The 27,736-nt window shown below is 42.5% G+C and overlaps 1 protein-coding gene across 1 annotated transcript in view; it reads right to left on the bottom strand.

Moving 5' to 3' along the window:
* Window positions 1-620: 620 nt before the first annotated feature.
* LOC107188726 (titin-like) overlaps window positions 621-27,736 on the bottom strand; it is a 65,177-nt gene continuing 38,061 nt past the window's right edge. The window contains exons 3-7 of the mRNA XM_015577069.1: window positions 15,403-15,450; window positions 13,705-14,178; window positions 12,759-13,040; window positions 2,629-12,673; window positions 621-2,277 (exon numbers count right to left, since the gene is read on the bottom strand). Coding sequence (XP_015432555.1) covers window positions 2,175-2,277; window positions 2,629-12,673; window positions 12,759-13,040; window positions 13,705-14,178; window positions 15,403-15,450 — 10,952 coding nt within the window. The 3' untranslated portion in view covers window positions 621-2,174. The remainder of the gene's footprint in view (window positions 2,278-2,628; window positions 12,674-12,758; window positions 13,041-13,704; window positions 14,179-15,402; window positions 15,451-27,736) is intronic.

Here is a 27,736-nt window from a genome sequence, read left to right as displayed (position 1 = left end):
TATCGTTTCCACGTGTAGAAACACATTTATTCCATACGTATTCTCGCGACAATATTCTTCCACAGAGACGAGCTAAATCAACGAACGCGTACAAAAATGAGAAGAAGGGGGAGAGATAACTCGCGGTTCTTCTCCTTTTCGCTGATACCAGGAAGACAGGCGTTTGGCGTTGTCGTCTTCACACGAATCATAAATACAGAGACAGTATGCACAGTATTCTGTGTGACGATAGTAGCGCTCGATTCAAAATTACGCCTAAAATAGTTCCAGGTCCCGGAGTCTCGAAGCGTGACGTTACCCATTATGTACGTTCGGTTGCCCCCTCCCGTGTACGTATTCAGCACGGTGGATCTCGTATCAGATTTAATTGACTGTATACCGATAATATCGCGGCTGTCAACTTGGAGTAACTTGAATCCAAGCGGAGTATATTAGCGATCACGCGACACTTTGAGACTGGAGGAACGTGGAACGAAAATCGTTCGCCGTGGATAATTATACTTTCGTACAAATGTATAGAAACATCGTTTAAGTAATTAATTATTAGGAGGGTACAGTGCATACAAAGAATCGTATAAATGTATATATTTATATTTATATTTATATTTATATATATATTTGTATGTATATATATATGACGCCAGCTCGCCGGAGAAGCAAATTCTCGCGATCGGTCCTCCGCGCGAGCCGCTGTTTGAGCTTTGAGATACGCGTACCATTCGTCGTGTCTTTCTTTCATCATTTTTTTTTTCTCTTTTTCTTTTCTCCTCTCCTCTCTCAACATATAAATGTACCATGCACAAACACGCACTCACGCACATATGTAGACGTACGGCGCACTCGAACGCGATCGTTTTATTGCACGGATGTTCGGCCCGCGATAACAGCGACTCTTCCGTCAGGCGAGCGAAACAAGAAATACGGCCCCGTTAAGCTTCGTGGATCCGCGCCACGCAAAAGATAGATACTTAGTTTCGTGGAAGCGACGTAGTTTGCGACGGTGTTTTTGGATTTTAACCGATCGCGTCCGAGCGCGCTTGAAACGCCAGCAGACGTGAGCAAATGTGGACTGATCGTTGGCGCACAACACGTGCTAGCCAAGGGAACGATTTGGATCTGCATCGATCGCGCGTAGGATCATCGTCGTTCTAGTTTCAAACAGTGGCATTACAAGAGCAACGTGTACAGGGGCGCTTTGATACGCTCGATCGTACGAGGGACACCGGAGAGTTGTATTTTCTTCGTAAGGATAAAAGAAGAATGACGCAAAAGTTTTTTTTTGTTTTGTTTAAACAAACAACTCCTCCGGTTGTCTCGCGTACTATCCTCGATTGCTGTTACAATGTCACTGTGTGTATAAGAAATCGTGTTCGACCTGTACCAATATGATCGCATTTTCTTTTTTTTTTCATTTTTTGTTCGCTTAGTCACGTTCACCGTAACGCATTTATCGTTTGTTTTTCCCGTCACCGATTTTGTTTTCATTTTTTCGAAGTCCTAATAACAATTCCCCGAGGCGTAAAGCTCTAACGACGATGATCGTGGCCGAAGTCGGACGCGGTTTGGCTGCCACGAAATGAAAGTAGTGCCGCTGGTTTTCAGCACTGACGAAGGCACAGTCATAAGTCTCGTACGTTCGGCAACATTTTTCCCATAATCTCCTCTCTTCTTCCGCAATCGTCGTTTCTACTCGTACAAAAAATGGCGTGGAACAGCGGAACTATCACGAAATAATTCTCCACTGTCCCGTTTCTTGTTCCACCGGTTCCTTCGTTCCGTCTCACGTTTGGCACACCAGAAAACAAACCTTGTAGCTAAATTCCATTCTCGCCTTTTCTTTTTTTTTTTTAAATCGTTTAATGTCCATTTTTCGTTTCACCGTCCCGATCGGTCTATTTCTCTCGTGCTCTATCCTTATTTCCTATCTCTCTTTCCTCCTGCTTCTTTTTTTAATTCTCCTCTCTTTATATAACATAGTATAATATTATAATATAAACGTTTACGTTTTGGCCACTCAGTTCGTGTACGCCGAAGCACATTATTGTCTGTGTTCTGCGACATTTAGATAGTTTAGAATATTTCTTTTAAATTCACTTTTATACAACACTGATCCTCCTCTAGGCTTCCTCGTGTCTATTCCTCTTCAGCGGATCCCCGGGATCATGTTGGCCGGCTCATCTCCTCCTTCTCGCCGTGGCCGCCGCGATCATCTGCCTCAGCATAGGCTCCGGGCTACACACTCGTGGATCACACTTCATGTTACCATCGCCTCCGCATCTGAAAGTTAATATTCAATCGATTTATTTAATGATAATGTTTCAGAGAAATGTAGAAAAAGGGTGTTCCAATCATAACACCCAATACTACATGGATCGACAACCAGATTTTGAGACTGATCCATTATACACGTTTGTCATATCATGGTAATAAAAGTGTACTTGTGTTTTAAGGGGATAAACACAATTCTTAAGGGTATCTAAATTTTTCTAACCGTCCTCTTTGAAGTGTTAAAAACTTCAGACGAGCAAAGACTAAACGTAAGAAACCAAATCATTACCGTAAAGATCACACAGACGCAAACTCGAATGGTGAAATATTGTGAAGTCCCATACTCAAAGGTTAACTTACGTGCACTGAAGGCAAGGTCCTGATGCGGATCTAATGACTTCTCCAACGCGGTACGCTTGACCGCGGATCTGGCAGCCGCTTCGTTTCGCGGCTCCTTTGTACGCGTGAGCGTGGAAGTGTGGAGGTAACGTGGTCGTGGTTGTTGTTGTGGTCGTGGTGATGTTCAGTGACGTGGCCATCGAGACAGGACACTCGTATCTAGGACAGCAGAAGCCACTGATCGGTTCCTCGTGACAGCCTCGAATCGGTGGCGGACAGCTCTGTTGGAGGCAAATGATGTCGCTTCTGAAGCAGAAGCAGAAGTCGCATGGATCGTCCCTTGGTATCTGTTGCGCCGATACGTAAACCTTGCCGCCATATCGACAAGTGCCTGGACCGTAGATAGCTTGATCGTCTTCGTCGTAATCTTCGTCAGGGTTCAGGTAACTACCGCCATGCGGTGGGAAATGAGGATTATCCTCTCCGGACACTGGTTGATCAGGATATTCGGGTGTCAAGGTACTCGATGGTTGTTCAGGAATGGCAGGTTCTGCTGGTTCTTCGGTAGCTTCATACGTGTGATTTACTGGTTGAAGGTAATCGTCGACTCCGACTGGTAATTGACCCTCGACATCTTCCGCCTTTTCAGTCGTTGGAGCAATTTCTGATAAAGTAGGTTCGTCGGTGTGTGGTAAACCTTCACCGGGTTGTTCTTGTCCTTCTTCCGTTGATTCCGTAAGTGTTGGTTCCGTTGGAAGTTTATCAACTTTTGTTACATGTTCCTCAACGGATGGTTCAGTTGATGGATGAACTTCTTCAGGTTTCGTTGTAACATCCTCTTCTTCGTGATCTACAGGGAGTACTGATTCCACGGTACTCTTTTCTTCAGGCTTTTCCGTCGACATTTGAATTGGATGTTCTGGGGTCTCCTCTGTTTCCGGTGCTTTTTCTGCTTTCGTTGATGTCTCGACTACGGGTTCTGTGCTAGATTCCTCGACTGGCTGGCTTGGAACAGTTTCTTGCGTTGTAAGTTCGTCCTTGGGTACTACAGGAATTTCTGAACCTTCGGTCGATGATGCTTGGTCTTCGTGAGAAGTTGCTTCTTCGGCTGCACTTGCCGGTGTACTTGATTGAACTAATTCGTCTTCAGTAACTGGAGCCTCGGTCGACTTTACTTCTACTTCAGTAGGTGTGGTTGCACTGGGTATAGCTCCCTTAATAAGAACACCCTCTGTAGTCTGTGGAGTCTCTTCTTCGGATGGTAGTGTTTGCTGTTCACCTTCTACAGGTTTCTGCTCTCCAGGAACAGCTACCTCTGGTGCTTCAGAAGCTTTCTCTGGTTCTTCAGAAGATTTCTCTGGTTCTTCAGAAGATTTCTCTGGTTCTTCAGAAGATTTTTCTGGTTCTTCAGTAGCTTTCTCTGGTTCTTCAGAAGCTTTCTCCGGTTCTTCAGAAGATTTTTCTGGTTCCTCAGTAGTTTTCTCCGGTTCTTCAGAAGGTTTCGCAGGAACAGTTTCCTGTGGTACGTCAGTAGGCACCTCTTCTTCAGGTTGAATCCTTTCAGTTACTGCAACAGGTTCAATCTTTTCCGGGGCTTGGGTGGACAGTCCACTTTCAGGTGTCTCACTAGGAAGTTCTTTTTCTGGCAGTTCTGTTGTAACTTTTTCTACTAGACCTGGAAGTTCCTTATCCGGAAGTCCTTCAGCAGGAGTTATCTTCTCAGGAGCCTCGGTTGACGGTCTTTCTTCAGGCACTTCGGTTGGAGTCTCTTTTTCTGGTACTTCAGCAAGGACTGGTGTTTCTTTCTCAGGAATTTCAGTAGTCTTCACTGGCACCTCAGTTGCAGCTTCTACTTCTGGTTCCCCTGGAAGCTCTTGTTTTGGCGCTTCGGTTGGTGTTTCTTTCTCTGGTATTTCGGTCGAACTAACTCCAGGTGCCTTTGACGTAGCTTCTGTTATTCCTTGAGTCTCAGTAACCGGAATTGTCTGTCCTTCTTCCTTCTCTGTTTCCATCGCAGGTTTATCTGTTGCTTTCTCCACTGATGGCTCCTCAGTTTGTTGAGTCACTTCTGGCATGCCTTCTGATGGTTTCACTCCCATCGTAGATTCTTCAGTCGAACTAACTTCGCCTGGAGTAGCGGTAGTAATTGGTGCCTTTTCTTCCGTCACACCTTCAGACTCGGTGACAGGTTTCTGTGCTTCCATTCCTTGTTCAGGATGCATCGAAGAACCTTCAGGTGCCAATGTTGAACCAGCTACTACTGTCGGCGAAGTGGATTCGCTAGGTTGCTCTTCACCTGCCTTAGTAATTCCTTCACTTTCTGAAACAATTTCAGTCGGCTCAGTAGGTGTTACACCCTCGTCTACACTCGGTTTCTGGGTTCCCTCTTCAGGTTTTTGTTCTCCTCCAGCAGTCACTGGTCCTGTAGTTTCTTGTTCAGTTGGTGCTTCCGTTCCTTCTTTGACAGAAATACCTGGAGCTTCTGTCATTGGTTGCTCTGGAACCTGTTCTGGGGCCGATGGTTTCTCACCTCCTTGTTCAGGTGGTGTTTCGCCTTCAACTGGAGTAGTAGCTAGTTCAGTCGTTGGTTGCTCTGGACCAGGCTGTTTCTTAGTTTCTTCGGTAACAGCTTCCTCAGTTGGCATTATTGGTTCCTTTTCAGTTGGTTGCTCACTTCCTTCTTCAGGCTGAACAGGCTCGGAAACTGTTTTCACAGTGGTAGCTTCAGGAGTTGCTGTGATTTCTTCCTGAGACACCATTGATGGCGTACTTCCTTCTTCAGCTGGCGACACAGACTCAGGAGTCTGTTCTTCCACGGACGGTGTTTTCTCAGGCTGCTGTTCCTCGAGTCCAGGCTGTGAAGCAGCTTCTGCAGGCTTCATATGAATCGCAGTAGCCTGTTCTTCCGTAACTCCTTCCTGCTCTGTCGTTCCTTTGGGTTCAATTGATTGTTCAGTTACAACTTCAGCAATCTCGGTAGAACTTGGCAGTTGTTCTTCAGGCAGTTTCTCAGATTGTTGCGTGGAAACCTGAGTGACATCTTCTATACCTTCTGTAGTTCCCTTAACTACATCCTTAGTCACAGGCGTTTCTTTGGTTTGTTCTTCGTCAGAAGGTACCGAAGGTTGTGCAATTTCAACAGGTACAGTTTGTCCTTCTTCAGAAGGAACTGGTTTTTCGCTAGTTTGAGTTTCAGCCGATGGTGTCATTGCCTCTTCCGTGGGTGCTTCAGTACCACTTGGTTCTTCTTTGCCCGTACCAGGAACAGTAACTTCTCCAGACACTGGCGCTTCTGTGGTTCCCATTCCTTCAGTAACTGGTTTGCCTTCTGCAGGTTCTTTTTCTACTGGTGTTGTTTCTTCTTCCCCAACTTTAACAGCCACTTCTGGAGTAGATACTTCTACACCCGGAGACGGCACTTCAGTTACAGCTTCTCCCGGTTTAGCAGTTTGTAATTCTCCTTCTGATGGTTGTTGTTCAGTTGGTTTAGGTTCTACTTCTTCAGCAGGTTCTTCAGGTTGTTTTTCCGATATAGGAGTAGTTCCTTCCGTTTCCTCTGGTGTTTGGCCTTCAGTGACTGGCCGTTGATCTTCTACCGAAGGAGTCGATAATTCAGGCTCTTTACTCACACCTTCTGCAAGAATTGCTGGAGAAACGGTTGCCTCTTCACCCATCACAGGCATCTGCTGCTTGTCAGTTGTTTCTTCAGCCATTGGTTTTGCAGTAGTGGGCGCCGCCGCTTCTTTTCCAATTTCGGTGGAGGTTTGCTCTTCCTGACCTGTCTCTGTCGTCATAACAGTTGGTTCTTCACTTGGACTTTGTTCGCCTAGAGTTTGTCCTTCAGATGGTTGCTCAGTGGATGGAGCCTTCGTTACTTCCTGTTCTTCGGTGCTAGGTACTTCTGGTGTTTCCTTCGGTACCTCTGAAGGCATTTGACTTGAAGTCTCTACCTTTGGAGTAATAGAACTGACAGTATGTTCTTCAGGTTGTTTAGTAGATTCGGCTACGGTGGTTGGTTGTGCAGCTTCAGGCTCAACTGATTTCGGTGTTGTTTGAAGCTCTCCGGCGAATTCAGGTGCAACTGTTTCTTCGGGTCCTTTGACACCCTCGACGGGCGCCTCCGTGGCCTGTTGAGGTGGAACCTCCGCTAGAACCGGCGATACAGTCTTCTGCTCTTCCTTCGTTTCGTATTTAGGAGTTCCGTGTTCGATCATGTGGTTATCGGATTCTAATACCGCAGTAGGCGTTGAATCACATGTATACATTGGGCAGCAAGCATCTTTGCTGGTGTGGATCGGCATGCAGTTGGACAATTGGGCCGGGGGCGGAGGACACTCAACAAGATCACACTGGATGATACTACTAACGCAAAGGCACCGAAGTTGACACGGATTCGCAGGAGGAACGGCGGAGTTGTTACTGTACGACTGTCCTTCGACGAGACAGTTGCCTTCTCCTGGAATTGCCGGTGGTCGAGGAGATGGGTATTCTGATGTTGATTCTTCTTGTGGCATTTCGGCCGCCATTGTAGATTGCTCAGCTTGTTCGCTTGTTCCTTTTGGTGCCATTTCTGCTTGTGGTGTAGTTTCTGGATGTGGTTCGACCTCCTTAGTTGGTTCCATAGTGGATATTTCTGGAACTTTTTCTTCGACCGAAGGTTCTGTTTCTTTTTCTGTTGGAAGTTGTGTCGTAGCGGGTTCTTTCGATGGAATTTCTTCCGTCTGAGCTCCTTCAGGAAGCGAGGCCTTGTGTTCTTCTTCTGGACCTGCAGAAGTTTCGCTAGATGTTTCAGAAATTGGTGCGGTGGTAGATACTGCAGGTGTCTCTGTACTAATACCTTCCTCTGGTGCTTTAACATCACTTGTTTCTTCCGGAAGAACAGCCTCTGTTACAGCTTCGGTTGGTAATTCTGGTTTCTCAGTGCCTTCTTCAGGTAATTTCTCTCCTTCGTGTTCTGGAATTGCTTTAGTGGGTTCAGTAGGTACTTCTTCATGAGAAGTAGGAGCTTCAGTAGGTTTCTCTTGTGGTGCAGCCTCTGTCTGATATTTTTCAGTGGGTAAAATTTCTTCACCAGCAACGGTTGTGGGAGCCTCAGGTATTTCTTTCAAGGTCTCAGTCGATGTTTCTGGTTCTTTAGCTCCAGGTGTACTACCAGATTCTTCACCGCCAGGAATTTCAGTAGGCGCTTGCTCAGCACCTTCAGATGGTTTCTCTTCAACCATTGGACCTTGTGTGGGAATTTCCTCAGACACTGGTATCTGGCTTACACTTTCTTGAGGAGTTGTGGCCTCAGCTGGTTGCCCTTCAATAGGCTGTTCGGTGGGTTTCTCTTCCTCAGAGGGCTTCTCAGATGGTTCTTGTTCCGCAGCTGGTTTTTCTTCTTCAGCAGGTTTTTCAGTTGGTTTTCCTTCTTCAATTGGCTTTTCAGTTGGTTCTTCTTTATTACCAAGCTTTTCTTCTTCAAGAGAACCTTCAGTTGGCTTGTTCTCTTCTAAATCTTTCTCAGTCGCCTCTGCTTCTTCACTAGGGACTTTACCAGTTCCTTCAGTTGGTTTTTCTTCGGCCGTAGGCATTTCAGTTGTTACTTGAATAGGTTTTTGTTCCTCAACAGGTTCTTCTATTAGTGTTTCCTCCGGAGACTTTTCAGTTGGTTTCTGTTCTTCTACAACAGGTGCCTCGGTTGGTTTTTCCTCTTTAGTAGGTAATTCAGTTGATTTTTCCTCTACAGCAGGCATTTCTTCTACCATAGGTTCTTCAGATGATATCTCTTCTTCAGAAGGTTTTCCTTCTTTTACCGTAGGTGCTTCAGTCGATTGTGTTACTGATTCGTCGGTTGCTTTTTCTTCCTTGAGTGGTTCTTCATCTTTGGTTGGTTTGGTTGTCTCCACAGGCTGTTCAGATGGTTTTTCTTCCTGAATGGGTCTTTCAGTTGGTATTTCTTCTGCCATGGGTACTTCACTCGATATTCCTTCTTCAGCAGTTGATTCAGTGGGTTTTGCTTCTTGTGCAGGTTCTTCTGTTGGCATGGCTTCCTCACCAGGTCCTTCGGTTGACTTTTCTACCTCAGCAGGCCCTTCAGTTGGCTTTTCTATTTCACTTGGTTTTTCTGCTTCAGCTGGTTCTTCAGTCGGCTCTTTTATTTCACCTGATCCTTCAGTTGGCTTTTCTACTTCACTTGGTATTTCTGTTCCAGCAAATCCTTCAATTGGCTTTTCTATCTCAGCCGGTCCTTCCGTGGGCTTTTCTTCCACAGCGGGTTTTTCGGTGGATTTTGGTACCTCAGCAGGTTTTTCAGTGGGTTTTTCAACTTCCATAACTCCTTCCGTTGGTTGTTCGACTTCATCAGGTCTTTCGGTTGGTTTTTCCGCCTCAGCAAATCCTTCAGTCGGTTTTTCAACTTCAGTAGGTGCTTCGCTTGGTTTTTCTTCCTCAATAGGGGCTTCGGTTGACTTTCCTTCGTCACCAAGTCCTTCGGTAGGCTTTACTTCATCAACAGGTCTTTCAGTTGGTTTGTCTTGCGCAGCAGGTCCTTCGGTTGGTTTTCCTTCCTCGGCAGGTCTTTCGGTTGGTTGTGCTTCCTGGGCAGTTTCTTCAGTGGGCTTTCCTTCTTCAGTAGGTTTTTCAGCTGGCTTTTCCTCCCCAACAGGTTCTTCGGTTGCCTTATCTTCTTCAGCAGGCTTTTCTTCCTCCACAGGTCCTACGGTTGGCTTACCTTCTTCAGCAGGTTCTTCAGCTGGCTTTTCTTCTCCAACAGGTCCTTCTGTTGGCTTACCTTCTTCAACAGGTTCTTCTGTTGGCTCACCTTCTTCAACAGGCTCTTTGACTGGCTTTTCTTCTTCAACAGGTCCTTCTGTTGGCTTTTCTTCTTCAACAGGTTTTTTGGTAGGCTTCTCTTCTTCAACAGGTCCTTCGGTTGGCTTACCTTCTTCAACAGGTTTTTCGGTAGGCTTCTCTTCTTCAACAGGTCCTTCGGTTGGCGTACCTTCTTCAACAGGTTTTTCGGTTGGCTTTCCTTCTTCACCGAGTTTCACTTCTATTGTAGGTGCTTCAGTCGATTTTCCTTCTTCAATAGAACCTTCGGTTGGTTTTTCCACCTCAGCAGGTTTCATTTCTTCCACAGAACCCTCAGTTGGTTTTTCCTTCTCGACAGGTTCTTCTTCACCAGGTTGTTCAGTCTTTCCTTCTTCCGTAGGTTTCTCTCCTCCCGCCATTATATCGGGTACAGCTTGCTCTTCCGTAGGCTTTTCAGTTGGCTTCTCTTCTTCAAGAGATGGTTTCTGAGTGCCTTGTGGTCCCTCTTTCTGTTCTTCTTCTGGTTGTTTCACCACACCTTCTTCATCTTCTTTTCTTTCAGTAATAGGAGGTTTCGTTGGTTTCTGTTCCTCAAGTGGAGCCTGAGTCTCTTGTTTCTCTACTTCTCCTTCAGTAACTGACTTCTCAGTCGGTGGCACTTCAGGCATTGAGGCTTCAGTTTGAGCTTCTTCTTTCATCGGTTCTTCCGTCTTTTGTTCCTCTTGAACGGTTTCAGTGGATGGTTCTTTGGTCATCGGTCCTTCAGTCTGTTCAACAGGAGTTTCTTCAGAGGATTCCATTTCTATAGGCTTCATTTCTTGAACCGGAACGACTGTTGGATGAACTTCTACCATTAAAGTGCCCTCCGTTGGTTTCTCACCCTCTTTCGTCTCTTCAGTAACTGGTGAACTTTCGATTTCCGGAGCACTTGTTCCTTTCGGAATTTCTTCTGTAACAGGCTTCTCACTTGCTTCTTCACTAACTGGCATTTGCGATGTAGTTCCCTCTCCACCTTCGACTGCCTTAACAGTAGTAGGAGCTTGTTCCTCAGAAATTGGTTTTCCTGTTACTTGTTCTCCAGATGCTTCCCCACCTACCTTCTCACCGAGTTGATCCGGTGCTGTTGTACCTTGTTCTACCGGTGTTTCTCCTTCACTCACAGGTTTCTCTTCTGCAGTTACACCAGCTTCCGTGGATACTTCAGCATGTGGAGTTTCGGTGGATTGACCTGACGTACTTTCAGTAGCTTCCTTGCTTTCCGTACTTCCTTCTTCTACGGTTGGTTGCTCGGTTTGCTGTACTTCAGGAACAGGTGTCTGACCCGGTTTTTCAGAGGGATGTTCTATAGGTTCCATTTCTTCCTCGCTCGATTCGCCCTTGGACGGCTGTACTTCCTCACTGACTTCCTCAGACGATGTTTCTCCAGATTCATCTATGGCAAGTCCCTTCGTTGGTAACTCTTCAACTGAAGTTTCTTTTATTGATGGAACCTCGGCGGATGTAGTCTCCACGCTACCTTCTTCTGGGACCACTGGTTTCTCAGTCTGTTGCTGTTCCTGTGGGGCCTGTTGCGTTGAAGCTTCTAAACTGGGGCTCACCTCAGTACTCTGAGGAGCACCTTCAGTTACCTCTTTTTCACCCAGACCGGCTTCAGTGGCCGATGGAATCTCAGTCTTCTCCTGTTCTTCAATTGCTGGAACTTCAGTAGCCGCTTTTTCTGGTACCTGGTTTACAGTTGTCGTTCCTTCCTCACTAGATACCGTTTTGTGTTCTTCCTGAGCGACTGTTGTTTCTCGTGAAGGTGGCAAGTATGTGGTTGGAACCTTCTCAGGAGCTTCAGTGACAAGACTACCAGGTACGTGGTATTCTGGCGGTTTCATGGGGACATAACCTTCCGTTACTTGGACCTCAGTAACAGATTCTTTGTCCTCTGCCTTGCTTTCAGGTACTCGCTCGGTGACAGAAATACCGGTTGGACCCTGTGCTGGAATTTCTGGGGCTCCTTCCTCTTCGACGTGCTTTTCTGTTGCAGCAGGCTCCTGGACCATAGGCATTTCAGTGGGAATCATATCCTCCTTCTTAGGAACCACTCCAGGTAGTTCTTCAGGAGCCTTGTGATCATACACTTCCAATTCTGGTTTCTTTTCAGTTGTTCCTTCTGTAACTTGTTCTTCACCATGTTCGGGAGAGATGCTTGTTTCTGTGGGCTGTGGTTCAGAGCTGACTTCTGGTCGCACTGTCTCTTGTCCCTCTTCGCTAGGTACTACTTCAGTGCTTGGAACTCCCTGTACAGGTTTCTCAGTAGGCATTTCTGCCTTTGGAGTAGCGATTTCGTCAGGTTTACCTTCGATCGTTGCCACTGTACTCATTTTCTGTTCCGGTTCGGAAACCGCAGGAGCGTCCGTCCTCTCAGCTGTTTCTGTCACTTGTTCTTCACCAAGGCTCTTAACCGTAGACATTTCAGGGGCTATATCAGATGATGTTGTCTTCTCTTCACTTGGTATTTCCGGTGCTTCGGTAGATTTTTCAGCTGCTTCGGTTGCCTGGCCTTCTTCAGGAATAACAGCTTCAGTGACACTTGGCTCGTGTTCCAAACTTTCTTCTTCCGTCGGTTTCACTTCTTCTGCAGACTTTTCAGTACTTGGCACCTCGGTAGATTTTTCCTTTAGCGTGCCTTCAGTGTATTCCATCTCTGGGACAGCTGCTTCGGTAACTGGACTTTGTTCCTCTACCGCGGTTGTTGCTTCTTTAGGTTGCTCTTCCGCTGTTGATGCAGACGATTCTGTTTGTCCTTGAGGAATTGAAGCTTCCGTTAGTCCTTGAGTTGCCTCCTCTGCTGGCTTACCAGTCACTTCTTGAATCCTTTCCTCTATAAGAGGAGTTTCCGTTTTTTCACTTTCAACTTTCTGAGCAGGTTCAGTAGATGCGGCTACTGGAGTCGTTTCCGTTGCAGAAAGGGGACCTTCGGTACTGTATTCCTCCGAAGCAGCTTTCACAGTTGTTTCAGACACTGGAGCAGCTCCTTCAAGCGATGTGGTCTCTTCTGGTGTTTCTTTCTTGGGTTCTTCAGTACTCGGTGCAGCTTCGGTGCTTACTTCTTTATGAACCTCCGGAATTACGTTATCATAGCCAGGGAAAGATTCCACGGTCGTTTGAGGAGTTTCCTCTTCCTTTTCAGTTTCCTTTATGCTCGGTACCGTTGTTTGTAGAACGGGTTCCTCGGTAGATTGCTCATTTTCTGAGAATGTGACCAGCTCACTTTGACCATCTTCATCTATAAGATAAATGTTAACGTAAATTGAATTTCATGGACAATTAATTTTATTACTTAAAGCGGATGAAATGACGAAGACTCTTACCGCATTCGTACGTCTCCGGACAACATTTTCCTTCCGGCGGTGGTAAAGCAGTGCAATTCTTTCCGTGCGTTTCCATGGGAGTTCCACAATGTTGTACAGCGCAAGCGATAGCACCTCGGAAGCAGTAGCAAAATTGGCATGGCTGCGTCGAATGGGTCAGGTCTCCGTCTTCGTAAACCTTGCCTTCGTGGTAACATTGGGTCGATGCTCCAGGTGGCAATGTGGTGGTCATCATGAGGCCAGGCGTTGGTTCAACCGTCGTTGCAAGTTCCTCGTCGTATTCTGTTCAAGCATAAAAATTCCATAATGTCGTTGCATACTTTATGACGACCCATTACCACGCTAATTTATTTGAAATAATATTCCTTTATAATTTCTTCTTCATTCATCTACACAAAGCTTTCAATTAAACCGAATCTTCCTGCGATCCAGAGTTTTCAAAATAGTCTACTTTTTATCCCCAATGTATTTATGATTTTACAGTTTAACACCTAACTACAGACGACTCGTTTCAGAGATGAATAATCCGACACAATGAGTACTTTGTAATACTTTCAATAACCAGCTGAATGTTATTTTTCCTTACCATTTTGGAAATAGTGTGCCACTAACTGTCAATTGAAGATACTCGAACGCTAGAGCTGCCCAAATTCTCCACAAGGTTGTGACAGTCAATTTAAAATTCAGCCCTATCTCAAAGACTCGTGGTCTGTAGTTAAGGGTTAAAATCGCGAACAGTAAAATTATCTTTCTGAAATAATCCTCCTCGCTGTGCAATGTGTAGTGAGAAATTTAAAGTAATTAATTATTTCAATTATAATTTAAATTGAAAATTACTGATACAAGGAAACATTGCAAAACTTTTGACGCGTAAACTCCATTAAAATTTGTAAAATGCATCATTCGATTTGCAACGGTTTAATAAACAATTATTCAGGGTACCCACCGCAATTGTATTTGACCGGACAACACACGCCGGGTTGGTAGATTGGCCTACACCCAGCCACACGCAGTGTGCACTCCTGCATGACACAAGTGGTCCTGTTTCTGATGCAATAACACAATTCGCATGGATTCTGGGGATCGGTCGGTAATTGAGCACCGTCCGCGTAGAATCGGTCGTTGACGTTGCAACCATAATTATCGTGGAAGCCGACCGCGGTGGAACCGGAAGTCGCTGGCACGGTGGTCGTAGATGTCAACAGTTGTACTGGCACCTCCGGACAGGTAATCAAGGGACAACATTGGTCGGGACGCTTCTCGACTTTGCAATCCTGACCGATCGCTTTCGTGAAGGGACAGACCCTCAGGTAACACATCAACATTTGATTGTGACACGTGCAGTTCAGGCATGGTTCGTTCGTGATAATTCTGTCGCCTTCGTCGTATCGTTGGTAGTTGTAGTAGCATCCGGCTGGGGCTGTGAGTTTAAAAATGTGAGTTGATACAATCAAGTTTAAATAACAGCAAACAATTAGTGCAGCGATATGGTGAGAAATAGTAAAATGTGAATAATCTGCTTCTTTGTGTACTACCTTCAATTTGTATGTGATTAGGATGAGGAACTGCGTGATTAAGACGGACGTGGTTTTCATGCTTTTGTATTATGTTAGCGAATTGTAAGTGTAATACTGAAGCGCAGTTTATGCAATATAGTGTACTTCTAACATAGCCACCAATTCTTTTAATAACAAGATCTTTATAGTATACGTTTCGAAATTAATGGCCTCGAAAACACTGGTGTAGTACATTTATGTTTTGAAGAAGAAAAACAGGCTAATACTTTTACTTTTAGTATGAATAGATAGAAAATTAGAAATGACGTCACTAACGTATACAACAGTAAGATTTAGCCTTTCTCCGGATAGTCTAAAAATTTAGTCATTTATACAAATATAACAATAATAGAGCATCGGTTATCCGAACTAAAAGGAAAACAAATCCGTTCGGATAAATGGTTTTTTGAATAATCACTTCAGGAGAACCAAAGTCTAATATACATTATAAAACGATTTATTAGAAATAAAGTAAATTTGAAAGATGGTTATTCATTGCATGAAAGGTCGCATAATAGTACAAATAAATATGTCAACAGTACCAGACCACCATTTGTCCAGCTTTATCATTACATATTTTCTTCAACAAGAATAAATGAAACATATCATCTTCGTCTACAATTTTATATCTTAGACTATTTTTACTTTAAATTCGTTTAAGAGTAATGGATGTTACGTATCTTTTCCATTGCTCGTTTTAAACTAATTCTTTCAAAAAACAGTCGTGACTGGTTCTATGTTCTGATAATCGTCATTCGGGTAATCGGTGTTCTATGGTATTAGAGAATAAGCAGTACTAATATGTAAATTAATATGAACTTAATACAGTAATTTACGCGAATCTTAATAAATGGATTATCCGGCAAGTTCAACAATTCAATACGACGTGAACGCGTTCCACTAATGTAATTACTATGACACGATAATCAGCTTCCGTTGACGATGTATTTAATATTCATCGAAAGGATTGATTGAATCGCTTGTAAGTAAGGTCGAGGCGGCACGTGCCGTTCGATACAATTAACATCACGTCGGTGGCGTGCGTGTGAATTGACTAGGTGCAATAAAAGTCGGTGGACCGTGCGTACCTCCATCGTATTCCGCTACTTGCGTGGTATCCTGGTCGTATACTGGGGCTGCAACAGAAAAGAAATAAAATCTGTTATTAAACTGTATCACGTGTAACGTATTAGCGTATAACGATTTTATCCGAATCGGATCTTGAGCATAAATTATAGTAGCTTCTCAAGGTATACTTTGTTAATCATAGAAACATTGAAAAAGAAGCTTGGAAATGTTTGTTTTTTGTTTTTTGTCTTTTGTTTTTATAATCCAACGTTTCTATACTCAATCTCATTGTTTTCAATCGAATTCGTTGCTGCTCGCTATGTTACGGGACAAATTTCATCGTTGATCGATCAACGACTAAAGCTTCTATTCAATTTTTGAAACTGGAAGTCCTAATCGGGTAACAGAATGACAATACTTTTATAACTTTATTGCTGAAGAGTGTGGATAATTAATTGAGAAAACAAAAACGTGTACTGTTTTACAGTTTCATCATTTTTAGGATCATAGTGTGTATACATATATGTATGTATGTATGTATATGATAATATAAAATTAATATGTAGATAATATAAATTTTACAATAGGGTGAGAATAGAAATAGGAGACTTTTAAACAGTCTTGCAAGAATATTTATGGAAGAAAAGTTTTTGGAGTCCAATACGCAATGAGTTTTAGGATTGTGCACAAGAATAGAGGTAAGCTATAAGAATTTGATTTTATATTTCGTAATTTTAGTCTACTTACATAAAATTTCTTCTTTGTACATAAAATTCTCCCACGTGTATATACACATTTTTATGTTCTGTCCTCTCTCAAGGAAACAATCTTGTCCAAATTTATTTTATTTTCCTAATATTTCTATCTTTTGTTCATGCAATAAACGTACAATCAATCGTATTAATAAGTTTGGTCCGCCAAATATTCCATCCATCAGATCACTTTGTTCACAGATGCACGGGGAAATGAAATATCCGCCACCGGATAGGTTAACGAGCTGATTCACGCGATTCGTCGTAAGCATCGGGCTAACTCAATTTGTCAAATAGAATCGTGGTCCCCTTACCATTTCATTGTTAGACAAGCCTAGACCGATCCCTCTGCCGGAATGGCGGTCGTTGTTGCACGGCGAAACTAAACCGAGGAACTCTATTTCCAATGAAATTCGTAGGGAAACCAGTCATCGTGTCTCTGTTGGTGTATGCAGTTTATCATAGTAATTACCGGCGGGATGCGTTTGTCCGGAGGGTGAACCGGCTTTAACAACGGAGGTGAGTCAAAGCGTCATATGGCGCGAGCGTACGTGGGCGAATTCTCGTTAACACCCTCGCCCCCAGTCGAACGAATTGTATGCCGAGTGCACACGGAATACAGAATTCTCTCCTGTTCTCCGTCTCCCGCGTTCCCTCTTTACCCCGTAGACACGATACACGCGGCCCCGTAAAAACGCTCGCAGACGACGACGGGCATCCAGGCTCTCGTCCATTCTGGGGCTCTTTTCTTACGCCAGGCGTTTTTGCAATTTCTTTGGGATTGAAAGTGCTCGAGAGTGAGAATGAGAGAGAGAGAGAGAGTTCGATTGTTCCAGAAACGCAACACACGCCAGCCACCCTCCCGCGATATCAACCATTCTTTTGGCATGGACAGTAAGCTTCACTGTTCGCCGATTGGATCCTCGACCCCCCTTTGCCGTCGAGAATTTTTTTTCGACGTTTCTTTAATAAACGTAATCGTACTGGATCTGTGTATACGCATACACGGTCTTTCATTAGGGCGAGCTTTTTTCATCTTTATAGAAAACATCGAATTTACGAGAAAGCTTTTCGTTCATTTACTATAAATTAAAGTTGAATGTACGGCGATTATATATGATGTATAATTGCACAAGCTAGGCCGTGATTCGTGGTGAAACGGGGAAAGGGACGAGTGTTTATTTGAAAATGAAATAGTGTGTGAAATAGATTTTTTACAAATATTCTGTTGCTTCATTGCAGATTAGGTTTACTTCACTTGATGCCTATATTATTTTGACAGTGGTATGGTATTATTTTCCATTATAATTTTATATGTATAGATTGATGTGTGAAACGATAGGATCCATAGAGAACTGTACACAAGGTTAATAAAACTTATGTTAACACTTATGTGAAAAGAACATAGGTGAATATCGAAACCTATGTAACTGTATCGTACAGTCCTTAATTAGCGTTAAAATAAGAATACCGCATTGAATACTTTTGATAATTGAATAATTTTGCGTGTATAAGAATGTAGTAGTCCCTTTTAATATCTGCTATAGTTTTGAGAAATATTTGCTAACAATCTTTGGCAGCATTTATCTCATTAAACATTGGTTAGTGACGTTAATGTGTGTAGAACTCTTTTTGATTTTGCGTTCTCAAGCATCTTACTTAGCAAATACTCGAACACCCTGTACGTATACGATGAAAATGGAATTTGAATGTGAAAAGGGTGGGTGGTCTTCTTTCTGAAAAATTTTTACTTCAATTGTTCTTCGAAATCCGACCAGGAACTCCTTGAAATGCGCAAAATGTTTTCGTACGCGGATACGTGCACTGCGAGGCGCAGTTTTCACATGTTCAGTGTAATCTTTTCAATGAATGGACATACCTGGCAGATTTATTACAAGCCAGCGAAGATGCTTGACAAATATTTTTCTGGCTTTCATAACAAGGTTTTTCAGAAGCTTGTGAATCCTGTTTTTTTAATCAAATGGCGATAGTTTCGATTTTATTTATATTATAGTTTATATTTAGATTATATTTATAGTTTCATTTTATCATCATATACTCCAATAATAGAACATTTTTACTCGTCTTGGTTTTTTCAAATCTTATACGATTTATATCTTTCAATAGTTTCTACCTACTTGCAGTATAATATAATATTAAAGTTATAATTTTATAATAACTATCACGAAATTTCAAAACTGTGCACTACATATATAATATATTACGAAGTGCTATTGTAGGTGCATATACATATACTTGTTGAATATACATAGTTCGATTTCTGTAATTAAACAAGAGTTTGGATCCTTCCAGATAAGGAACAGCGTCTATACAAAGCAGTGCACCTTCTTTTTAAACTGTTTGCTAAAAAACATAGATTGCGTGTATGTTCAAAGCAAAAGATTCCCGAAGGAAATGAAGAAACAACCTTCTATCGCAATACAAACGACAGAATGTCTTGAAGTTACTTAATCGTTCAACACGATCACACATTACAATAAAATCCATTATTTTCAGATTGTAAAAACTTTTAATTTTTACAATCTTTAATTACTTTTATTTTACTTTTATTTTTTTTACATAATGATTCTTGTATTTTACTGTACCGTAATACTTGTTATGTTATAATATTATATTTTGTAATAGATTCATGTTTATTGCGACAAAATTTTCCCCACGTATGTATTATTCTTTAATCATCCGGTGGGCGTAACGTGTAGGTACTAACAGTGAGTGCAAGAGGATTCGTCGTCACCATGTGTCTGGATTCGTATAACTACAGTCACCTCAGAAAATGAGTTAACGACCAACCGCAATATTTCGTCAATATGCTACTGCAATAAATGCTGAACACGCTATTGAATCTCCAAAAACGTAGAATGAAACACAAAAACGTCACGTTTCACAGCAATACAACGTTTATCATTGTTCCCGAATTAAAAGAATTAGTAGGAGTGGTAACTTACTTCCTGAGGCACCTTTTTATCAAAATATCGCTACTAGTATTTAATATTCTGTGTTGTATATGTTAGACGTTAATACAAATATTTCACAATTACTTAAAAATTTAATCCAAAATAACAATACGATTATACCACGTGTACGGAATTACCCACTCGTGTAAGCCTAGAAGACGCGCCCATCGAAGGGTTAATTACGTCTGCATAAGCATGACTCCAAACCAAAACGGTACTCACTCGCCTCAAAAAAACATAATTTTTAATAAGAACACAAATAGCGTACCGTACCCTTACGTTATCAAAATATAGGCATAACAATTCTTCAAGAATTGAACTCAAAGACGCTATAGTTTTTAGTCGCCAGATGGAAAATTCTAATTGCCACTGCAATGATGAATGTGTGCATGATTGAAAATTCGTCTGACCAACAGTTGAAAGAAGGGCACATTTAGGGCCACTTTGACCAACTTCGAATAACTCTAATCAACAATTCAATTACCTACACTGCTTCTGGAGTTAACCGTTAATTAAAGTTAACCAAGGTTGTTCGAAGTGGTCCTTGGATAAAGAATGCATTGTATTATAGATAAGAATCTTCCGAATCTCTAGATACACGCTAGAAAATAATTCTGCCGATGTCCACTGTTGCGAATTTATAACTAAATTCTTTCTTGTCCCCTGTTTCGGTCAATCCATTTAAGGAATTTATCCTGGAATAGGGACTTCGATGGTGTAGGAAGAAATAAATGTTAAGAGATTTCTCGATACTAAAATCTTTACTGATTTGTATTAAATGTTTAAAATACCCGTTCGCATGACTGGTATTATAACGAGGTGACTCGACGACTGACTGTCTAAAACTGGCACCGAGCTCTCCAGCACAAACTTTTTTAAGATGCCCGTTTCCACCCCCTGTCCTCGGGGTTTTCCATGTGAAAATCCAATGCCGAACGTGTCCGGATAATTTCCCACCACTACCACGTGCTGAGCCAATTCCAGGCACCGCGCGATTTCTCCAACGTGAGAAAACGCCGGAGACATAGTCCAGACGCAACACCCCGCGATGTTCAGAAATCTTCGAAGGACAAGTCCTCGAAGATCTCTGCATTTCGAGTGGTACGTCTCGACTCGTACTTAATTTATTACGGTGACCCAAGTATGCACAGTGTGGAAACGTCCGGCTAACGTTCGGGGACAATTACTGGGTTTTCTCAACCACTCTAACAGTTTAATAATTTATCCCCGGGGACAGGAGATGGTCGTAGCGATTCCTTACGGACGTAACACCACCCAATAATAGGACCAGGTCCGAATTGTGGAGCCCATTAGCCAGCCAATCGGAAGTCGGTCCGCGACTCATAGGCGCGAGGTTGAAATGCGCGGCGCGTGCGTTTCCGCAAGGTGCTCCCGGCCAACGCGACATTCGTTTCCGTACGTGTGTTGCAGCGAGCCAAGGTATATTCGCGAATCAGCATTCCACGCCGCGGAGCACGCAGCCAGTGGCGGCGGTGGTTTCCAGCGAATTGAATTGTACTGGGAAGCACAGCCGGAGTCCGTGAATGGAAGGGCCCTGTCGTGTCTCTCCTGCGAGAGGGTCCCACGACGAACGGGGTCCCAGCCGCGTGCCTCCACGTTACACGGGCCCAGCACGTACGTGTGCAACGCTCCACCGAGACGATTCTTGTCTTGCGCGGTGCCTGCGCTAAATTATTGCGCCCGTTCGGCCAACAGGCCAGGGGCTTTATTGAGGTGTCGACGTGTCACGCGTGATTACAATCTCGGATGACTCTTCGTGTCCGGTTGGGATTAACGGCGTATACGCAAATTCACGCGAGCCGAGATCCTCCAGGATTCTGTCGGATTCTGGATTATTCGGTGCGCTTTTTTGCCCCGGGCCCGTTACATTGTCCCCGGTGCAGCGCGCAACAGGTGCGACGAAACACCTACAATTTTGTTTTTTCCTTTTCTCGTCGTTCAACTCGATCATTCGCCGTCCCCCCACCGGGGCCGGTTTCTCGGTCATCCCCGTTTTTTGCGTTACGAGAAAACTGTAATCCGTTCTTCCAGTGCATTTCCGATCGATGAATTAAACCGAAGAAATTGACAGGTGTAACGGTACCCATTCCTGTTGAACCGAGCCGAGCACTTAAACACAGTCCCGACGTACCTACAGGCTTTTAAATCGTTGGATTCCAGAGGCAATTAATCAGGGACGAGAAACCGGCCCCCTTATCGCCGCCTAACAATGAACGCGATCTCGCCTCGAGGGTACGGTAAAAATCCGTGCAATTTGCATGAACGATAATCGAGGTCAAGTCGCTTGGTACTCGCGGGGGGATTCATTATGTAAGTCAATGTGTTCCTCGATTACGCTGCCCTTTCTTCGTCTCGTTCGGCCTTCGTCGGTGAGCCGTCTTTCTCTTTCGAGACTGCACCATTGCGCTTCGCCGGTGGAGGGGGATCGAGATTCACGTCGGCGGAAAGGAGACGGTCGAGGCGAGCGGGAGCAAAGGCATCGCGTTATGAAATCATCCCCGACGGCCTTGCCACCGCGAAAGTTCATTACCATCAACCGTACACGCTCCGAAGAGCAGCTGGCTCCCGGCTTCGTGGCGCGTATCGCGTGCACGAAATTCTGCACTACCGAGAGTCCTCCAAGGTCGCGGTTTACCCCGGCGACCGCAACCACCGTGAAGGAATCCGCCGTGACGGCGATGAAAAACTTGATGGAATAATTTCGTCTCTCGTTGCGCCCAATGAAAAGGCTCATTACGACGGAATGACGAAATTGCGAGGAACTCGCAACCTCAGGAGGCGAGCCTCTAGTCATTCAAAATGGCGGACGCCTTGCGTTCTTAAACGGTGACGAGCGAATTCCTTCTCGTTGCATTTTTCTTTTTTCGAGATACTGGCGGAAGGCATGTTCAATTACTTTAGGCAACTAATTGGAGTTTCATTAGCTTTACTAATAAGTAATCCCCAGTCGTTCAAAGTGATGGGAGTCTTGCGTTCTTAAACGATGACGAGGGAATTTCTTTTCTTTTTCTTTTTACGAGAAACTGGCGGAAGGCATCTTTAATGTTTTAGTTAATTAATTGGATTTTACCAATAAGTAATCCTTTATTTCTTGACGAAATTAGTTTTTGTGAAAATCGAAGATCTTTAGTGCTTCGTGCACATTAATAATGGGTCTTCAACGTCGTACACCATCTTTAGTCGGTGAATGGTCAGGAGGATATTATTGACGTAAAGCATATCGCGTTGTAATTTAAAGGAATAGTGGATTACTTATTGATATATCTAATATACGAACAGTTATCTCCTAAACAATCTTCTCTTGTCGTTTTTTTATTCGATTTATCTGTGTCTTGAATGATACGTGACGGAAAAATTTGGAATAATTGGGTATAAAGAACTGATAAAAGACATTACAATGGATTGTAGTTTCTACGTGTATTGAGTTTTAATACGTAATAAAGAAGTAAAACACTGTGAATGTACGATCGTAAGGTCGTTTTTATGTTAAATTCAATTGAAAAATTGGTATACTTTACGATTGTTTTAAAATCGACAGACCGTTTGAAATATTTTTCTAATAACTGAAACAAACATATTTTTTCAGCTTACAAAATCAAACGCATCAAAGTAATTCTGAAATGTTGCTCATCCAATAACAATCGAAACTGAAATACTTATTATATTCAGGAAGATAACAATAGAAAAAATTGTACACAGCTAAAACAGAAATGACAACTTTATGGTGGATAGTAATTCTAGTTTTTCTAATATAAAAACGATATACATAATTCTTCTTTAAACCCGATTGCGAAAATATCGTTTCCCGTGTCGTTCCCGTGCATTTCACGACCATGCTCAACTATGTTATCTACTACTGCTGATTCAAGATACCATTCCAAAGCATATTTACACTTTTTAAATGACAATGATTGCGGGAATGATAAACGGTTATTGTCAAGTTGGGCGTGGAGAATTGAACTGCTCGTCGAAGGTAGGAAGGTATCGCCGTTCATGGACTACCAGAAGTCAATGTCAATGTCAGTGGTATCGAGGCAAGTTACGTAGAAGTCGGTCGACCGGTTCTGGCGTAATACGCCTGCAAACGCCACCAGTGTTTCGAGGACAATCATAAATTAATTTCTATTTCCAATCGAGTTCATTGCCGCCCGCTATGTTACGGGACAACTTTCAGCGTTGATTTATCAACGACTGGAGTTGCTGTTCAACTTCTGATGACAACTGGATGTCCTTATTGGGTAACGGAATGACAATGCTTTTACAACTTTATTGCTGAAGAATGTGGACAATTAATTCAGAAAATGAAAACATTTAACATTTTACAGTTGTATCAACTTCAGGATTATAATGCAAATACGTATGTGACAATATGAATTAGATATAAAATAGACAGCATAAAGTGCACTTTTCTAAGTGAAGTTAGAGTAGGAATAGAAGAGCTTCGAACAGATTTGGAATACTTATGAGTTCCATTTGGGGATCCCGCGTTTTTAATGCTAGAACTTCTTTTGTTTTTGTTCTTTTTAATCTATCAAGTTACATGCAAATTTCCGAAAAAAAGTTGGTAGTTTATAGGTTAGGGGCGTAGTCTGGCCTTTGAAAATTAAAAATAATTTGTCTTCGTTTTACCGTGTACTCTTAACGCATTCAGCGGTTGCCTGATCCGTCAGTGATACCCTGTACAATGCTTTCACACGGTGATGTAACCCACAGATAAATCATCCGACTGCAATCAATAATAATTTGCGTAGACAGTTTGACTCATTGATGTGTCATGTCGTCATAATCATTGAATACGCATATAAAAGGTTAACACACCTGTACCCATCATATCATACTCAATAAAAAAATTCTTGTATGGAATATGATCTACCTACAGACTATGTATATACCTATACAGGGTGTTCCATTTCAATCGATCCCTGCGAATATCTCTGAAATTATTTGTGACATCGGAAAGTATTTGAAACAAAAATTGAATGGTATCGAGGGGGATATAATTTGATGTCAATGATTTTTTTTGCGCATAAGTGGAAGCGTAGAGGACATATGGAGGTCAATTTTATTTTTTTAAATGGAATTATATATTTTTTAATACATACATTGATCAATGCAGCTCGTCACACTCTGTAAAAAATTATTAACCCATTTACATCGAGAAACCATTAGTTTAGGAGATATTTTAATTTCAAAATTACATGCGACATCTATGGACGTACTTATGAACCTCGACTTTGTGACCGTAAACATCGTGTCACTCGTAGCACTGCGCCAATTTTTGAATTAAAATATCTCTTAAACTAGTGGTTTCTCGGTATAAATCGTAACACTTTCCGGCATCATAAATAATTTCAGAGATATTCGAAGGGATCAATTTAAACGGGACACCCTGTTTATACCTATGACGATTAATAAAAGTTCTCGAAGCCCATCTCTCCTGTTGATCATGTTTGTGTTAGCAAAGCATACCATAAGCTATCACTAATGAATACAGATAAGCTACATAATATGTATTAACAATAAAAATGTAAGTATTTTTGCAGTCAGTTATCCACCATCCACTGTTTAAATATAAGCTTCGCATTTTCGAATCAAAAGTATATACTACTTTTGTCGCATAACTGTGCATCGTGTGCCACACTGAAAAGACGAGGATCGGTTTTCTCAGGATGGGAAGCTGGGATTCCGGGCTTGCGCAATGCCTGCCACGAATTAACACGATTATTTAAACCGTGTCACGGTGGAGTTGCACCCACGCGTTCCGTTATACCCTTCGTCGAATGACCGCCGCTGACCTCGCCACCTCTGTAAGTAGTCTCGAAAGCGAAGAGACGGATGGAGAAGAAAGGAGGGATAGAGGGAACACGCGAGTCCTCTCGCCGGGTACATACATAGTACCAGTCGCAACGGGTCCTTTCTGCAACCTCCCTGGCTTTACGAGGATTTCTATCCCATTTCGCCGTGTATCCTCGTTTACCGGCGACTTCCCTCGTTAACTGTATTCCCACGTGCGATAGATGCATAGGGTACGGGAAGGTAAACTTGTTACGAGACCACTCGAAGTGTCTGATATTTTGTTTCATGGAATATACCGATTCTTTACTTATGTCCTATCATAATTTTAAGAATTGAAAATCCAAAATGGAGATTTATGGTTCTTACAAACGAATACGGGAATATGAATTTCCTTTAAAACACACTATTCGAAGTGTCTAATATTTCTTGTCTTTAAATATACTTCGCTTTTCTACTTCGAAAGTACAACTAACCAAAAACTTATGGTTTGCTGTTACAAATTATATAACCGTTATACATGTGTAGATATAAATTACATACTAGGAAAATATGATATCATGAAGATGAGTAAATTGGGCATTATTTTTTAGCGCTCATGACTTCTTTCCAAAGAAATCACCCCTGCGTTCTTAATGACATTTTTAGTTTATTTTCACTATTCTTTTACTCATACCGGTATATTTCACAAGTAGGCTCTCTTAATAAAGTTTCTATTCTGAGAGTGAAGGATAAAACAAATTTTAATTTTAATGTCTCTAAGAACCAATAACTATTAACCCACGGGCCCAGAATGTCTCTTCTTGTAGTCTCTATAATCTAACATTTCCGTCTACCACATATAAATAAAAAAAATGATGTAACTTATCCTCGTTTCAAGTAGTATGTTTATGCTTATTGTCACAACTCTGTGTCTCAAGGAAACGAATCTAAGGACACTACAATCATGTCGCCTGTTAGTGAGATCCTCGAGCGTGACATAGGGGGAAGTCAAGCCGCGAATCTTCCATGTTGTTTCAAGGTTCCCGCGGTGACAAAGAAAATAATGATTCGAATGTACTAAATCGTTACGACCGGTAGGCTTGATTCAAGTCAATGTCCCTCATTTCTGTCGGTTCTCCGAGCGTATTCTCGGGCCACGTTATGTAACGCACGAAAAAAATAAGGCGTTAGGAGAACCAGCTAATTCTGCGGGAGTGTCTGCACAACCCATGGTGCCTGTGTACCTTTGCTAATGGTGCTCGAACCGCTACGTTTACTTTACCACTCGTTTACACGGTTCGAATTTTAAGCACCATCTGAATTCGGCGTCCACACGCGTGGCTGACGGACGACGGGACCACGAATGGCACTCGTCGGACTCGCGAAACGACGTTAGGCAACGCGGTAGTCAATTATTGCGATAATTAGCGATCATGAGTATGTGCAAACACGAGATTCGAGACGCTCCACACGAGCAAATAAACGGTACGCGTTTTCAGAAGTGTCGTTCGCCAGACAAATGTACATAATGCAAATGAAGCCCGGTAATTAAACCGATTTTAATTACTTGGAACCAGTGTTTGTAATTGATTTTGTATTATTGTTGATGGTTGAATGGTAAATATTGCAACATGTTTCAATATTAGCCTGTCGGAGTTTACCGATGGTGAATCGATACTCCATTATTTTTAAATTTACACAATAATTTAAATAACGCGGAGTTGGTGACTTTTAATGTTATATGGAACGGTGACCTGTTATTGAAGTATTACTGTATTTGAAAGTTAGCTAAATAATGTAGATACGATAAGAGTAGTGTCTTCTAGCCTTCGGGTTATCCGAATAAAATGGTCCAGAATTGTGATCTACTATGGAGGCATTAATGTATCTAAAATTTATCTACAAGATAATCTGGGCTGAATATTTAATTTAATTTAATTTAATTCATACGGGTGAGGACCCATTTTCACAATATTTGCTTCGAAATGTTACGGCACACAAATACAATGGTGTAACAATGAGGTATAATAAGATATAACAATTATAAGAATAGGATTCAGACAGATATAAAAAATACGATTGTACTCAACCTAATAATGATAATAATTATGTTACCATATCGTAGAGAACACTGTGCAATATAATAACATCGATACATTACCCCATGAAAATGACTGAATATAAAGCAAGTGGTCCAGAATATTGATCTAAAATCAAAGCATTACTGCATTCGAAATTTGTCTAATTCTCGATATATCCTTCCATAAATATAAAATATTCTTGTCCGTTGCTTCACAGTCACGATCTTAAATTCTCGCCACCGAGACATTATCATACTGTATATGTCCCTTAACCAATCTAATCTCAACAACTTTTATAGGCATTTGTATTTTACAGGTAATAAAAATTCAAAACGACTATGAGGAAGAGAGTCTGAAATTCCAGCGAGAATTTAAGACACTGGTTGGCCCCGTTAACTTAACTCGACATACCAAGAAACAACGCTCGAGTGCTGTCGAGGGAGGCTGCACGCTTCTCGGCCGGCTCAACGACACTCGAAGATAACGACACTTTGGTCGGCATTAAGACATAAATATGGAACGTCCCGGGGGTCAGGTGCGACGGCATGGACCGTAAGTGGGCAACGGTGAGGTAATCGGTCAGTGACATCCCGACAGGCAGGCCATCTCTTCAGGGGCTTACAGGTTTGACCAGAATTCACAACATCACGTGGATGCGATGCAGGTAAGTACAGGAACCGCTATTCGTGCAGCTGTGTGCCGGTGACGTGGATTTTTTTCCCCCCTCCGATCACCCCGTTCCGTAGATCG

The sequence above is a fragment of the Dufourea novaeangliae genome, unplaced genomic scaffold, assembly GCF_001272555.1.
Source record: "Dufourea novaeangliae isolate 0120121106 unplaced genomic scaffold, ASM127255v1 scaffold108, whole genome shotgun sequence".
Taxonomy (NCBI): Eukaryota; Metazoa; Arthropoda; class Insecta; order Hymenoptera; family Halictidae; genus Dufourea; species Dufourea novaeangliae.
The sequence above is the reverse complement of the archived record's forward strand: the minus strand, read 5'-3'. Positions and strand labels throughout refer to the sequence as shown.